The following is a 16,107-nucleotide window of genomic DNA, read 5'->3' as shown; positions in this document are numbered from 1 at the left end:
ATACTTTTTTTTTGCTTATAAAATAAACGTATATTTGCACCTTAAATGTGATTAGAAATAAATATTTTCGTCCACGTAATTAAAAAGTTAACCTGCCATTTTCTGGTGAAAATTGGAGCTGACATTTATTAATAATTTACGCTTCTAGTTCATTGAATTAAATCAGTTTAATTAAGAGTTTAATATGTTTTGTTGTTTATTGACATGATATTTATATTTATACACTACATTTTATTACTTTGACAAGTTGTCTTGTGTGCAGTCATGCATTTAAACACACTCTTCCTTTCTGGCTCAGGCAGTGCTGCCACTGGCTCTCATTTACTCTTTTGAACCATGTTTAAACCATATGATAGCTTTCTGCAAGCATCTGAATGAAATTTAAGTCATTATTCGGTGAATATCTTGCTTTGTTCAGCCTTGTGAAAATGTGAAAATGAAAATGTGCACTTGTAGTGTACTTTAAATCCTAAAAGTATATTAAAAATTGTATTGTTGTTTTGTTAGTGATAGTATATTTTAATTGTAGTTTCTGATAATATGTAATTTTTGAAAAAGGAACTTTGTAGATACAACACTTTCATGACAGTTTCTCGTTTTAAAGTATTTTTTTTTAATCTATTCTGTTTGTATGTTATTAAACACATGTAATACTTAATGATTTTAACAGTATAGTGTATTTAGTAGTTTGATTTTATATTTAAAGTTAATATATATTAAATGTATTTAAGTGTAACTTTATCATTACAAATGTGTAATTACAAAATGCGTTCAAATTTATTACATACAAGATTTAATAGAAATGAAATTATATGTAAGTTTAACTTTATCATTACAAATGTGTAATTACATTTTTTTTAAAAATTTTTTATATAGTAGATTTTTTTTGTAATTGTTTTTTTGTATGGTTGTTTTGTATGATATTTTTGTGGGTATTTTTTGGTTTTTTGAGATCTGTTTTCTTCCATATACTTTAACAACTTTTCTCGTGGACGCAGCTCCAGCCATGTCTCAGACAAAGACTACAGGCTCTGCCTTCATTCAGACGCAGCAGATGCATGCTGCCATGGCAGAAACCTTGCTGGAGGTCTCAGACAAAGACTACATCGACTGATTTAAAAGCCTACAGTGTCTCCGCAACAAGGCAAACCATTGTATTCTGCAAAGCTTTGAGATAAGTCATTCGGTCATGTGAACCATGTAACGGAACTTAAAGGAATAGTTTCACAAAAAATGAAAACAGGCTGAACATTAAACTCATCCTCAGGCTAAAATGTAGACTTTAAACCTTTTGTTTCTTCTTGGAACAGATTTGGAGAGATGCAGCATTACATCACTTTAACGTTTTCTACCAATGGATGCTCTGCAGTGTAATTACATGGGTGCCGTCAGAATGAGAGTCCAAACAGCTGATTCAAAACATCACAATAATCTACAAGTTAATCCCAACACGACTGGCCATCCATCAGTTAATGTCTTGTAAAGTGACAAAAACTGTGTGTTTGTAAAAAAACAAAAAAACTTTAAACGTCTTCGCTTTTTGGACTTTTGTAAAGAAAAGAAAAAAACCAGTCCATAATCCATAATACACTTCCTCCACAAATGCCAAAAAGTCTCCTGTTGTCCTCTTTACATCAAAATCCTCCCGACATATTTGTTTACAACTGTTTTTTGGACTCTGTTTCATTTGAGAAATGAAGATTACAAAATGAAAATCACTTTTTTTTCAGGCTTTTTCACTGAAGAAAGCATTATTACATAAATAGAGGATCGTAATATTTTAACTGGAAGCAAACAGTTTAAAGTTCACAAAACAAGTAATTGATAGATTTGTTTATTAAAAACACAATTTATCACTTCACAAGGCGTTAATTGATGGATTGGAGTCGTGTATTACTTGTGAATTATTGTGACGTTTTATCAGCGGTTTGGACTCTCATTCTGACCCATTCACTTCAGAGGATCCAGTGGTGAGCAAGTGATTTCACTATATCTGTTCCACTGTTCCATCTTGGATGGCCTGAGGATGAGTAAATTTTCAGCAAATTTTCATTTTTGGGTGAATTATTCCTTTAATTCAAATTGTCCCTCAAAATGTTTTCAATAAGTTTTATCTTAATGCAGGACCTGCCTCCAAATCTGTGGAGACCCTGAAGGAGATGATCAAGTCCGGCATGAACGTTGCACGTTTGAACTTCTCCCACGGAACTCACGAGGTACATGATCTCCTCTATTATGGAACATTTTCCGTTAGCCTCCACTGAAATGATCCACACACGTATTGTTATATCATCAAGCAGTCTAATAATCTTGTAATAAAGTTATTCAAAAAGTCTTCATCCTCTTAGCCAGCCTTGACTAGCGTATAATATTAGATCCTCGATTATTGTGGCATTTCCCTCGTGCCTCTTCAAATGTCAGAAGTTGTAAGCTGATCTTGTTAGCCGCTCTGATCTGTCTGGTCGATACACTGAGTAGAGTCATCTTGGGCTCAAGCCAGAGTGTGAGTTTAGACTGTGCTGACCCCTCCCCTTTAAAAGTCATGGCTTTTTACCTTTTTTTGCATGGCACCATTGCCACGGATTACTACATTGAGCATGCTATCATGAAGTGAGGCAGTAGATATTTGTGGCTGGGGGACTGAGAAGGTCAGTAGCTCATGTTCGTCTTTAATAAAGTTGCTTCTAGTATCTGATGAGTAAATATGAGCACAGAGTTCATTGAGAGTTCCAGTGAGCATTACTAAGCATCTTCATGTGGTAACTTCTTTTTAAAACCATTTTAAAAATAGAAAATCAAGACTGAAATATTAAATATTCGTAAAAATTTAAAATCAATGCTATACAATGTATTAAATTAAGAGCATGATTTTTTTTTTTTAATTATGGATTTATTTATTAATCTGTTTGGTTTAGTGAAACATAATTTAATTTACTATACGTACAAATATTTTACTATATATATGTGTGTGTTTATTTTTAAATTTTTTACCTTTATTTACGTTAAAAATATGTCATTTACAGTTTGCACATTGCAAGGTATTTATTAAAAATTAATGGAATTCTTAATCTTGTTAGTTTAACAAAACTTAATTTAAAACTTTCTACTTCAATATAAAATAAATTATATAATATACATGCTATAACTTGCATATATTTTACTTTATTTACTTAAAAAATATTTTATCATCCTATTTATCATCTTGTTAATTATTAAATGTTAATACTAACATTAATATTAGTGTTTATTTTAAATATTTAAAATTTACCCTATTTAACCTATTTTCATATTTATCAGTTTTTATCTGAAATTCATAATCAGTCACAATACAACACTATCCTTTTGTATCATTTCACTCTAAATTGTATTTGTTACTTATGAATTTTAAATAATTTACCTTTTTATTGTTACTATAGCATTGTTAGAGTTAGCCACTCTCATTGACACTTATGCATGTAGTGATATGGTTGTGAAGTGACTGTCTTGTTATTTGCTTACACACAGTCTGTAATCAGAGAGACGGCAACCAAAATTTGACGTAACTATCAGTAAAGCTGTCAGACCAGTCATATTAATTCACAGAAAAACTAACAATTTTAGATCAGAAGCAGTCAAATATTTCTGTGGGTCACTGGAAACATAACCTGTCTCTCACTGATTCTATATATAAACCTCTGTCTCTGTCTTGAGCCTGCAATTGAACACACAGGACAGAGGCACCGACTGAGCTGTAGACTTTACAGCAAAAAAGACATGTTCGCTTTGTTCTTTTTATTTTGTAACATCGTGTTCAGTAGAGTTTTACAGGTCTCAGAGCTCACGCTGCCAATCGATAAAACTTCCTTCTAAGAGCAAGAATCAGCGTACAGGCAGAACAAAGAAGAAAAAACTGTCTAAAAAGAGTTTTTAATGTTTCTAAAGACAAAAATGATGCCATATATAAATGACATGATGAAGTTGGGTTGTAATATAATATAATATGGGACCCTGGAGCACAAAACCAGTCTTAAGTAACACAGATATATTTGTAGCAATAGCCAACAATACATTTTATGGGTCAAAATGATCCATTTTTCTTTTATGCCAAATATCATTAGAATATTAAGTAAAGATCTGTAAGTATTATGGACTTACCTGTGTGTTTTTCCCCCCTGGGACGCAGTTTCTGTCTCTCATTGATTGTTGATTTGATCCCAGGTGTGTCTCCTTAGTTCCCTCGTTATCCTGAGTTTAAAAGCCCCAGTCTATTGAGTTCATGTTTGTCGGGTCTACTTGTTGTCTACGTGTGTCTTCCAAGCTCCTTGTATGGATTATTCTCCTGTGATTCCTGGATTAAAGACTGTAAATGTTTCCTCGTTTCCCCTCATACTCCTTACTAAAGCGAAGTGTGACAGAAGACCCGACCAGAAACAGTAACTTGCGTGTTTTCCCCTCCATTTCTTTTCTTGTTTTTCTACCAGTGTTTTTCTTTCCGTTGTGTCCCATGGATCCCCTCCTTTGCCCGGAATACCTCCTCCTCCTGCTGGAGCAGGGGAAGAAATTGCTCAGGGCCCACACCAGACTGTTCTGGGTCCTGGCAAGCCTCACCAACTACACGGACAATGTGCTCTCTGTGTTCTATGACACCATTTTGAACATCACGTACAGAGCGCCGTCATCCGAGGATGGTCTCCGAGCGAATTTCTTTGCCTTTGTGGAGTGGACACTGGTGAGAAATAGATCTCCGTTCCCCGCCAGTTCCCCGAAGCGATTATCGCCAGTGCCACTCCTGACCCAGAGTCTGACCCACCATCTCCCTGTGGTACGGAGCCTGAGCCCACCGATGACGGAGAGCCATTTCCCGCCGTGAGCCAGAGCAGAGCCAAGCGACTTAGCAGAGGATCACCCTGGAAATTGAGCCCAACCCGTCAGACCAGGTGCGAGAGTCGGCTACAGAGCCACCACGACTTAGAAAGTCGTGGACAGTGTGAGCGCGGAGAGGAGCTGCATCGTGGCTGAGGGTGAGCTGAGTATGGAGCAGTGTTGGTGCCAAAACCGGGAGGGGAATCTAATAGACTGGGAGTCTGAACTGGAGATCGAACGGCCCCCTCTCCTCTCGCCATCTCCGCTGGTCCCGTCCAGCCCTCCTTCGTCCTTGGTTCCCTCGTCCAGCCCTGAGGGGGCTTCCCGTCCTCCAGTGCCTGCTCCTTGAAAATGCACACCCTCCCACCCGCTCCTGCCTCCTCCACCGCTGTCTTCTGGCAGCCCCTCTGCCTGCCCTCAGCCCACCGTCATTGCAGTGCGAGCCCCATGCGTCTGCCATCCTCCAGCATCGCCAGGGTGTGAGTATCCCTCACCTCTGCCTCCAGCCTCCGAGGCCCGGACTCTGCCTCAGCCCGTAGACCTAGCGGCTCCACCTCGGCTCCTAGGTCCCTCTCCTCCACCATCACCTGCGATCCATCAGCTCCACTGGACTCCCTCGTCCCTCCGGCTCCGCCTTGGTTGGGCGTCAAACCCGCCAACGCCTCTGGACTCCTCTCCTCTGGCTGCGCCTTGTCGCTCCATCCCACCGGCTTCGTTTGGCTTATTCCTCCCGCCAGCTCCACCTTGGTCCTCAGTACCTTCGGCTCCGCTTCGGTCTCCAGGTCCCCTGGATCCTTGCCCTCTCCCTGGCTCGTTGCCCTCTCCGCTTCCTCTCCGTCTCTGCCTCTGGCTCCTTGTCCATGGCTCCTCCCTCCGTCGGCTCCACCGTAGGTCGACATCATGCTGTGGCTTGGGTCCAGCTGGACTTCTCCTGCTCCAAGCTCCTCCTGTCTCCTCCCTCATTTGTTGCCCTCCTGGTCTCTATCTGCCGGCCGTCTACCGGGTCCTCCGGAACCCCCTCTTAAGTTCCCACCTATGCCTCCCTCTGTTGTTACTACAGTGTGAGGACCTTTTGGGAGGGGGTGTTATGTCAGGATTATTATTTCTTTATTTTTTCTCCTGTGACCCAGACTGCAAATGTTTCCCTCAAGCTCCTTACTACAGCATAGTGTGACAAGATCATGTTCCATGAAAATATTTTGTAAAGTTCCTACCGTAAATATATCAAAACATAATTTGATTAGTAATATGCATTGCTAAGAACTTCATTTGGACAACTTCAAAGGAGAATTTTTTTTTTTTTTTTTTTTTTTTTTTTTTTGCACTCTTAGATTCCAGATTTTCAAATAATTGCATCTCGCCCAAATATTCTCCTATCCTAACAAACTATACATCAATGGGAAGCTTATTTATTCAGCTTTCATATGTGGGATAAATCTCAGTTTCAGAAAACTGACCCTTTATGACTAGTTTTGTGATCCAGGGTCACATATAAATGTAAGGGATAATCAACGGTCTGCAGTGCATTAAAGGATTTTAAATATTTCAATGCACGGCAAGCCGTTGATTATGCCCACTTATTCCATGGTCATTTGCCAAGTTATAGACAAGTTAAAACTAGTATTGCTCTTTGCAGCGCAATTTTTGACCAGAAGGGTGAAAATGACAGTTATTGTCATCGGTTATGCGCTAGCATTCTTCCCCCTTCAAATCAGACACAGAGATGAAATGGTGCAGTAAGATCACATTTATTTGAATGAATTATAGCACTTATTTCAATTATTTCAATTTCATCTTTTGATGAAGTGGTTAACAGATTTAAGATTCCCAGGTCCCATTTCTTTAGATATCTGCAAGTAAGAATTTTTTTGGCTTTACATACTGATTGTTTTCCTTCATATCCCCCTACATCTCTATTAGATTATATTTACAAAGTAGGAAAAGATTCAAAATAAATAATAGGCAAAATTTATAATCTCCTCAGTCAGCACAATCTAGAAAATTTAGATTATTTGAATGGGAGGATGATTTGAATGAACAAATTTCAGAGACAATTTGGAAGAAAATTATTAAACAGATCTATTCATCATCTATATATCAACAACGTGTGGTTGTGCAATTCAAGGTAATAAACCGGCTCCACTGGTCGAAGGTTAGGTCTAAATTTTGACCTGGGCTAGACCCTATTTGTGACAGACGTAGGCAGGCTCCTGCAAGCCTCTTCATATGTTCTGGACTTGCCCTAGTTTGTATAACTTCTGGAAATTGTTTTTTGATGCATTTTCAGAAATAATAGGTTTGCCAATAGACCCATCTCCTTTTATTGCTATATTTGGTGTTACAGCACAAAACATGCGCTTAAATAGCTATAATTGTAAAATGTTAGCCTTCTGCACACTACTTGCCAGAAGGTTAATATTGCTTAAATGGAAAGACCCCTTTCCCCCTACTTTCCTCCACTGGATCAAAGAGATCATTCAGTATCTTAAACTGAAAAAAAAGATACTCTCTACTAGGGTCTTCCCAGAAATTCTATGCAATCTGGCAACCTTTCTTGTCATTTAATTAAAAAACAAAAGATTAATTTTTTTTTTTTTTTTTTTGTCGTCTTTGTACGTGTAATTGATGTAATGTAATTGATACTTTATGTCTGATGGGTAAAGGGTTGGGGTATGTTGGTGTAATTTAGTTATTTCTTGCATATTAAAAAATCTTAAATAAACAGTCCTTGTTCAAAATCTAATGATTCTGACTGTCACGTTCTCTAGCTGGAGTGCCCACGAGCTCTGCTAGAGTGCACCCCATCCTCTACCCTTTACCAGTCAACCCGGACTCCATTTCCCATTATCCTTTGCCCGAACTCATCATCAATTGCAATCACCTGTCTTTCATCACTCATCATTCTCACACCTTAAGAATGGCACACACACTATCAAATCATTGATGATTGAATGTTTTTGTTACACTGTCCTTTTTTTCTAAATCTGAGAGGAGAATTATTATCTAAGAAGTTGGAAGTACCTTTTTAACTTTTTATTCCATAGCAGAGACAGAATTGCAAGAAATAATACATAATATAATTAGTAACGTCAAAAATTAACTTATTAATCACACATTTTACCGAAATCGTGATTAAAAAAGTTTTTAAATATAGTTTTATACTGCAATAATTTCATATTTGATCTTCAAATTAATGTGAAAACAACATAAAGACAGTATATTTTTAATATTTGGCACTCCATTTGGCATCTTTTTTTTTTATGACTGAAAGCAAGTATCACTGATACCAGCACTACTGTTGTCTAAGGAAATTATTATTATTTTTCCTAATATTAAACCATTGAATATAGCCATTCAACATTACAGTATGATTGAGAGCTATCGATTTTAACATTTATTAGACTTTTTAAAAAATAACTTTAAGTGAGCTAATACAATCTTCACATAAACCCATTATAATAAATGTCATTTTATTGTGTCCTTCAGCAAGTAGGAAATGTACATAAATTGAATAAAGTTATCAAACACTAAATTCTAAATTAAATAAAGATGAATCCTTAAAGCTACAAAAGTTATTGATTACCTCTTTTTTTTTTGTTTTTTGTTTTTTGTTCTGTGATTAACAGACATCACAGCAGCTGGTTATTAGTTTATTTGACTGCTATTACTTTAAGAGCTGCCGCTGCTGAACATGACGTGGATCTGTAAATCTGATATCACTTACAGTTAATATTTAAATTTGACACTAATTTTTACTGTAAATAACCTTTTTAATGCAGTACCATGCTGGCACCATTAAGAATGTTCGTGAAGCCATTGAGAGTTTTGGAGCTGGTAGCATTGAGTACCGACCAGTGGCCATTGCTCTGGATACCAAGGGCCCTGAGATCAGGACTGGACTTATTAAGGGCGTAAGTATAGCGTCTTGTTTTCTGATGTTCTTCTCAATTTTTTAAACTCAGGCCTCATGTATGTATGTGGTTTCTTCAGAGTGGCACTGAGGAGGTCAAGCTTGTCAAGGGTAACATAATCAAGCTCACTCTGGATGACAGCTTCAAGGACAATTGTGATGACAAGATTCTGTGGCTGGACTATAAGAACATTACAAAGGTGGTGCAGCAGGGCAGCCATGTTTATGTAGACGACGGTCTTATTTCACTCAAAGTTAAGGAAATTGGTGAGGTCCAAATTCAATGAATCTCACTTATCATAACCACATAGTATTTTCAAGCCTTTGAAATGTCACAGCAGGACTGTGTTGTTTTAACATTGTTTAATGTTCCAGGTTCTGATTTCCTGAACTGCGAGATTGAGAATGGAGGCATGTTGGGCAGCAAGAAAGGCGTGAACCTGCCTGGGGCCAAAGTTGACCTGCCTGCAGTATCTGAGAAGGACATTCAGGACCTTCAGTTTGGTGTGGAGCAGGGCGTCGACATGGTTTTTGCCTCCTTTATCCGCAAAGCTGCTGACGTGCATGCTGTCAGGAAGGTGCTCGGAGAGAAAGGCAAAGACATCAAGATCATCAGCAAACTGGAGAACCATGAGGGTGTGCGCAAGTGAGTGATAATATAAATAAAATGAAATAAAATTAAATAAATTGTAAATATTTGTTAATATAAATAAACTGATTATATAATTAATAATAATTATTACATTTATAATATTACAAAAGATTTGTATGTAAAATAAATGCAGTTCTTCTCCACAAAAATATGAAGTTGAAACATAACTGTTTTCAACTTAAATGATGGTGATGATAACAAGAAATGTTTCTTGAGTACCAAATTTCAAAAGGATCATGTGAAAGTTTTTACTGTATTTTTGATCAAATAAATGCAGCCTTGGATAGCATAAGAGAGATCTTTAAAAAAAGCATGAAAAATGTGTGCCTATGTGTATGTATAATATATAATGCAGCATAATATATTATATGTATACAGTATATTAATTAGAATTTATTCCAAAGTGGGCATTCCTTACTGTAAATATGTGTTGTGCTTTTGTAGATTGAGTTTGTTGCTCTGATTATTTCTGTATTTGCGTAGTTTTGATGAGATCCTGGAAGCTAGCGATGGTATCATGGTCGCCCGTGGAGATCTGGGTATTGAGATCCCAACTGAGAAGGTGTTCCTGGCTCAGAAGATGATGATTGGTCGCTGCAACAGGATTGGCAAACCAATCATCTGTGCCACACAGGTTAGGACAGACATCATGCAGAAGCGAGTGAGCCGGCTCAGTTTAGCCAGAACAATCTGACTGTCTCTTTGATTGACAGATGCTGGAGAGCATGATCAAGAAGCCCCGCCCCACCCGTGCCGAGAGCAGCGACGTGGCCAATGCCGTGCTCGATGGCGCTGACTGTATCATGCTTAGTGGAGAGACCGCAAAGGGTGAATACCCTCTAGAGTCTGTGCGCATGCAGCACCAGGTACTGTACCACCAAGAGCGCCACCTTCTGGCTTTACCTGACTGGTGCATGATAAGTATACTAATGCTGATATGTTAATAATACATTGTAAATTTAGCTTGCTAAGCAGAACATTCATGTAATCTCACCCTAAACCTCTTAACTCCAAAAGCAAATCTAGCAAAACTAAACACTATCTAAATGCTAATGCTGTAGCTGTAACTGTACTGTGTGCAATTAAAGGTTTAGTTCACCCAAAAATGAAAATTCTGTCATTAATTACTACATTAATTAATCAATCCTTCATTTCATTTCAAACCCGTAAGACCTCCATTCATCTTCTGAACACAAATTAAGATGTTTTTGATGCATTCCGAGAGCTCTCTGACCCTCCCATAGACCGCAAGAATCCTTACACGATCAAGGCTCAGAAACACTCATAAAGTTACAGTTGAACCCCTGATGTCACATGGATTATTTTAACAATCTCCTTGCTACGTTTCTGAGCCTTGATCATGTAAGTATCCTTGCTGTCTGTGGGAGGGCCAGAGAGCTCTCGGAATGTGTGAATGTCTTATGGGTTTGGAACGACATGAGGATGATTAATTAATGACAGAATTTTTATTTTTGGGTGAACTATTCCTTTAACTGTAACCCTTGTGAAAAAGTAGTATACTTTAGCATACATTTATTATGGAAATAATACACTTAAATATACTTAATAATATACAGATGTGGAGAAATTTAGCATTACATCACTGGCTCATCGATGGATCCTCTGCAGTGAATGGGTGCCGTCAGAACGAGAGTCCAAACAGCTGATAAAAGCATCACAATAATCCACAAGTAATCCATAAGACTCCAGGCCATTAAAGTCTTGTGAACTGAAAAGTTGTCCAAATCCATCATTAATGCATCTTTTTATTTCAAATCGTTGCTTTTGGTTAAAAGTCCTTTATACATAATATTGCTTTCTCCCGTGAAAAGTCATCTCGTCTGAATCAGGAGAGAATATGCTCAGATCAAGCATTGTTTGCAAGTGAAAATAGTCAAAAACAATTCTAAGCAAATATATCTGTTACTTTTGATGTGAGAGGACGACAGGGGATGGACATTTTCACTGGAGGAAGCGTGATTATGAAATATGGACTAGTATTTTTGCCAGAAACAATGCCTTAAATTTGGATTATTATTTTTTTTTATTTAATGAAGATTTTGATTTTAAGTTTAGTTAATTTTTGTTTTTGGATTGTGTTGGTTTTTGTTATTTTTTTGTTTTGTTTTTGTGTTTTGTTTCTCTTTCTGACGGCACCCATTCACTACAGAGGATTTATTGGTGAGCAAGTGATGCTAAATTTCTCCAAAACGGTTCCAATTCACGAAAACTCATCTACATCTTAGATGGCCTGAGAGTGAGTAAATTTAACCAATTTTCATTTTTAGGTGAACAATTTTTTTTAATTTCAGTTGTTTTTTCACAAGGGTATGTTAGCCTTGCAAGTTCTGTGCTTTGATGTGCTTGTTTCTGTGCCATTTGTAATTAAGATCACCTGTTGGGCTGGTGTTGCGACAATTTCTCACATGCTTTTGAGGAAATGCAGCAATACTTCTCTCACTGCTAAAGGTTTCTTCTCTAATTTATCAGCAAAGGTTTTTTATCATTGTCAAACTGAATAGAGCTCCATCAAAATAAGTGCTCTGGTGGTACCAGGACACCAGTGATGGTATCAGATGGTAATACTGTGATGTATATAATGGAAATCCAATAATAAGTTTCTTGTGTCCTCATTTGTGTCATTTCTTCACGTTGCATCAGATCGCCCGTGAAGCAGAGGCCGCTATGTTCCACAGGCAGGTATTTGAAGAGCTTCGCCGTACCACTCATCTGACTCGTGACCCCACTGAGTCCGTGGCCATTGGTGCAGTGGAAGCTTCCTTCAAGTGCTGTGCCAGTGCTATCATTGTGCTCACCAAGACTGGCAGGTCAGAGACGCTCTCAATTACCCTAAAGGCTTACAGTGGCATTTACACACACACTGATACACACACACATGGTTCTAATATTAGGTACAGTGACCTCTACTCAGTGTCGTGCACATGAGATTGTAAAACATACACATGCATTGTAAGACGCACGTCTTCTTATGCCAGTTTAGAATATATTTAACACTTAATTTTATCATTTGTGTTAAGTTAGTTTACTTGCGGTCTTTCTCATATATTATCCGTTTTGCCCTGTGGCTGATCAAAATGCATCTCATTGCGCCGAGCGAGACAGTCTGACCTTTGCAGGCCTGAACCTTGACATTTCATAGGCTAATTTAAACTCTTTATTCACTAGAATAAATGGCTGCCCACTGCTCCGGGTGTGTGTTCACAGTGTGTGTGTGTTCACTGCTGTGTCTGTGCACTTTGGATGGGTTAAATGCAGAGCACGAATTCTGAGTATGGGTCACCATACTTGGCTCTATGTCACGTCACTCACTTTTGTTCCACAGTAGGTTTCAGAGTGGCAAAAGTGCACCCTCACTGGGGCTTGTATGCAGGAGTACGCTTTTCCGGATGACTCCAACCAGAGCAGATACAATTTCATACCCAGCATTTGCATTTTATCTATATATTGCATGTATGTCTGGAATACTTTTTTGGATTTTTTGGATTCTGATTGGTCAGTTGCATCATTATATTGTCAAGTATTTTGTATAATTGCAGCTAAATTATATAATTGATGTTTTTGTATACTTATGCTAGTTGTATGCCTCTTACAAACCTCTGTCACCTACTAAAGTAATTCCAACTCCAATTCCAATTAAAAATCTTTTTAAGTTTATTTTTTTTGGTAGGAAGCCAAATTAAGGGGGATAATGCACAGTCAGCCAAACATCATTCCAAAATAAAACTCTTCAGGATGTAGCATTTTCAAAAAATAATGTTATAAATGTATATTATTATAATTATATATTATAAATTATATATATTTATTAATTATATAAATATATTTTTTTCTTTATTTAGTCTATTTTCAAAATTATTGTCTAATGTTTAAGATATGTAAATAAAATTTAAATTAAAAATAAATTATTATTGATATTTGACATTTTTTAACTTTTAAAATACATGTATTTTTATAATATTTTATATTTTGTGTGTATATACACTAGCAATAAAAATGTATTTTTATAATATTTTATATTTTGTTTTTATGTTATTTAGAATTTTATTTTTTGTTGTTTTTTTTATATTATTATAATTTGTTATATATTAAAATATTATAAAACTATTAAAATACATGCTTTAATAAAACAGTCAACAGTCATGTTCTACTATATATATATATATATTTATTTATAAATGTATATTGTGTTACATATTAAACTATTAAAATGCATGTTTCATGGAAACAATAAAACACAGTCATGTTCTATTAACAATGAAAATCTTAGGTAACATTCACGCTCATCTTATCCATGACTCATTTTAATTATTATCATTATTATTATTTGTACAATAAAGTTTTAATATTTTGTGTCGACCTATAATAATTCTGTCTTAATATTTTTGTCACCCTGTCTTGGTCTCCTCAGGTCTGCCCAGCTGCTGTCCAGATACAGGCCACGTGCTCCCATCATGGCCTTGACCCGTAACGGCCAGACAGCCCGGCAGCTGCACCTGTATCGCGGCGTCATCCCCATCCTCTACACCAAACCTACTAATGATGTATGGGCTGAGGATGTGGATCTTCGTGTCAGCTTCGCCCTGGAGATTGGTAATGAGACATCTGGAGAAATCTAGCGCTTCATTTGGTCTGACACTAACAGACGCACATTGATTTAGTTAAAGTCATTTACAGAGCAGGTAACCTTTTCGAAGAATACTGGTGGCAGCTACAGAAAACCACTTGAGCACTTTACTTGGTCCATTTAAAAAAAAAAAAGTCAGTAGCCAATAATCAGTGGTTTACATATCAGTAATTGCGCACATTTATAAATAGAAAGTTGGTTTGGACGCTAACACAGTTGTCTTTATAGTTATCATTTTTGGTGTAAATGGGCCTTAAAGCATTATTCACTCCAAGAATGATGACTACAACCACAACTATAACTATAAAGTTTAAAGAATAATTCTAATTCTATATAATAATCCACATGACAACTATAACGATAACGACACAGAGGGATGATATCATTGGAATCCCTTTCAGAATGATTTTTTCCAGGTGATAAAACTTCAGTCACTAAAGCCATGTACCCTTGCACTTGAGTTCTTATTTACATCCTTCATTTTGATTTTCAGGCAAAGCCCGGAAGTACTTCAAGTCTGGCGACGTTATCATCGTCGTCACAGGCTGGCGTTCAGGATCTGGATACACCAACACCATGCGCATTGTTGTGGTTCCTTGAGCTCAACCTCATGAACTGTACCCCGCACCCCTAGCCCCCAGTATGTTTTCACATGCAAAGATTTTGTCAGCTGTTCAGCATCCAATGAAGAGATTCAAGTCCCAAAAATAGACTTGTGTCCTCACATGATTAGACTTGCATCAAACCCTTTTCATCCCACTGGAAAATTATTTTCATCAGCACTGTACGTGTTTACAGTGATCTTTTTGTATCATGAGATATTGTGGAATTACATAGTTTTTCCCTGTATGTTTTATTCTGTTGTTTTTCTTGTTGAAAACGATTAAAAACGATTAGTGCTTAGCATTATGCACATTAAATAGCTTGGCTTAGTAAGTTCGGAATTGCCTTCAAGGTCTGTAGTCAATTAGCTGTAATATTCAAAATTACCCCTTGAGTGCTTAAGGAAGATAATTTAATAAGTTTTGTCTTTAAACAGACCACTAGGGGTCAGTGTGTAATTGGACATCCAAAGCACTGCATACCATGTTATTAAAAACCACAAGGCAAACGTTCATAATTTATTCATTTTATTTATTTAATTCATTTGGATAGCGACAAAACACAATGAAAATGCCCTGACTATTCCTCCGGGAGGAGGGTACTGAGAGAAAATGAAGTAGAAGAAAAATACTGCACGGACCTAAATAAAAGTTCTCATCTTCTGTGCAGGAGCTGTTCGGATGCAGAGTGAGTCAGCAAGTCCTGATGCGCAATTAAAATTCATAACATACTGGGTAACTTTTCAAAGTTTCAGAAGGGCCGACAATTAGGGCAAACTTCAGAGCATCAGGTTTCATTCCAGTCTAGGGATCCATGTGGCATTAATATTACGGGATCATGCAGTAATTAGCAGGGCTTGCAGTCTGGGTGTACCTTGGCTGCATTGTCAGAGTGACAGGGATCAGCTGGTCAATTTGTATGCAAATAGGGTGAGGCTTAGCCAGGCTTTGATTCGCCAGCAGGGCTCGCTGACATCAAGCCGCTATGAGTGGAATTCATACGAAGCATCAGCTCCAGACCGGAGACAAAGTGCAATAGCTGCCATAAACATGATTTCAGCTTTTGGTGTGTATTCTGTCAACAGTCCTTCAGAAGAAATCTCTGCTTGGTTCCACCACAGGGAGGAAACACTTCTCTGGTGAGCGCTAGATATGAGCGAAACATACAGATTAGGTGCTCTGTTTCGCGATGATACTGATAGGGGTTTAACATTGTAGTTTAGTGGGGGATGGAGAGCAGGACAGTGATCCACTACTGTCTCAGGGAAGTGAACGATGCTATCTCAGTCCCCCACTGGAGCTACATCAAGTGTCAGAAGCGCTGGAGTCAAGGCTCAATAACTGGGAGAACTGAGTGCATTGGATTTTCAAGGACGTGACCTTGTGATGCTCTCCTTCTGTGGGGGTGTTACAGAAGCCATGTGCTCGAGATGATGTATGAATCCTAGAAATGCAA

General features: G+C 37.5%; 2 protein-coding genes across 2 annotated transcripts; both read left to right on the top strand.

The window, feature by feature from the left end:
- The first annotated feature begins 992 nt into the window (after positions 1-992).
- Positions 993-14,898, top strand: pkmb (pyruvate kinase M1/2b). The gene is made up of 10 exons (XM_042753343.1): positions 993-1,087; positions 2,067-2,216; positions 8,622-8,753; positions 8,833-9,019; positions 9,128-9,398; positions 9,888-10,038; positions 10,118-10,270; positions 12,066-12,232; positions 13,834-14,015; positions 14,543-14,898. Exons 1-10 carry the CDS (start codon positions 1,007-1,009, stop codon positions 14,647-14,649), a joined length of 1,581 nt encoding a protein of 526 aa, XP_042609277.1. The 5' UTR covers positions 993-1,006; the 3' UTR covers positions 14,650-14,898.
- Positions 4,140-6,088, top strand: LOC122142341. The gene is made up of 2 exons (XM_042752672.1): positions 4,140-4,817; positions 5,427-6,088. The coding sequence occupies exons 1-2, from the start codon at positions 4,346-4,348 to the stop codon at positions 6,014-6,016; spliced, it is 1,062 nt and encodes a 353-aa protein (XP_042608606.1). The 5' UTR covers positions 4,140-4,345; the 3' UTR covers positions 6,017-6,088.
- Positions 14,899-16,107: the final 1,209 nt, after the last annotated feature.

This window comes from Cyprinus carpio, chromosome B25 (genome assembly GCF_018340385.1).
Source record: "Cyprinus carpio isolate SPL01 chromosome B25, ASM1834038v1, whole genome shotgun sequence".
Lineage (NCBI taxonomy): Eukaryota > Metazoa > Chordata > Actinopteri > Cypriniformes > Cyprinidae > Cyprinus > Cyprinus carpio.
Note: the sequence above shows the minus strand (reverse complement) of the source record. Positions and strands in the feature narration are given on the sequence as shown.

What these genes read in the sequence shown, in the direction of transcription:
- pkmb (XM_042753343.1), top strand. Translation starts at nt 1,007, where the DNA reads ATGTCTCAGACAAAGACTACAGGCTCTGCCTTCATTCAGACGCAGCAG. An exon ending in ACTCAAAGTTAAGGAAATTG is followed by an intron (nt 9,020 to 9,127) that starts GTGAGGTCCAAA and finishes TTAATGTTCCAG; the next exon opens with GTTCTGATTTCCTGAACTGC. An exon ending in CAGCTTCGCCCTGGAGATTG is followed by an intron (nt 14,016 to 14,542) that starts GTAATGAGACAT and finishes TTTGATTTTCAG; the next exon opens with GCAAAGCCCGGAAGTACTTC.
- LOC122142341 (XM_042752672.1), top strand. Translation starts at nt 4,346, where the DNA reads ATGTTTCCTCGTTTCCCCTCATACTCCTTACTAAAGCGAAGTGTGACA. An exon ending in TGTGGTACGGAGCCTGAGCC is followed by an intron (nt 4,818 to 5,426) that starts CACCGATGACGG and finishes CTCCTCCACCAT; the next exon opens with CACCTGCGATCCATCAGCTC.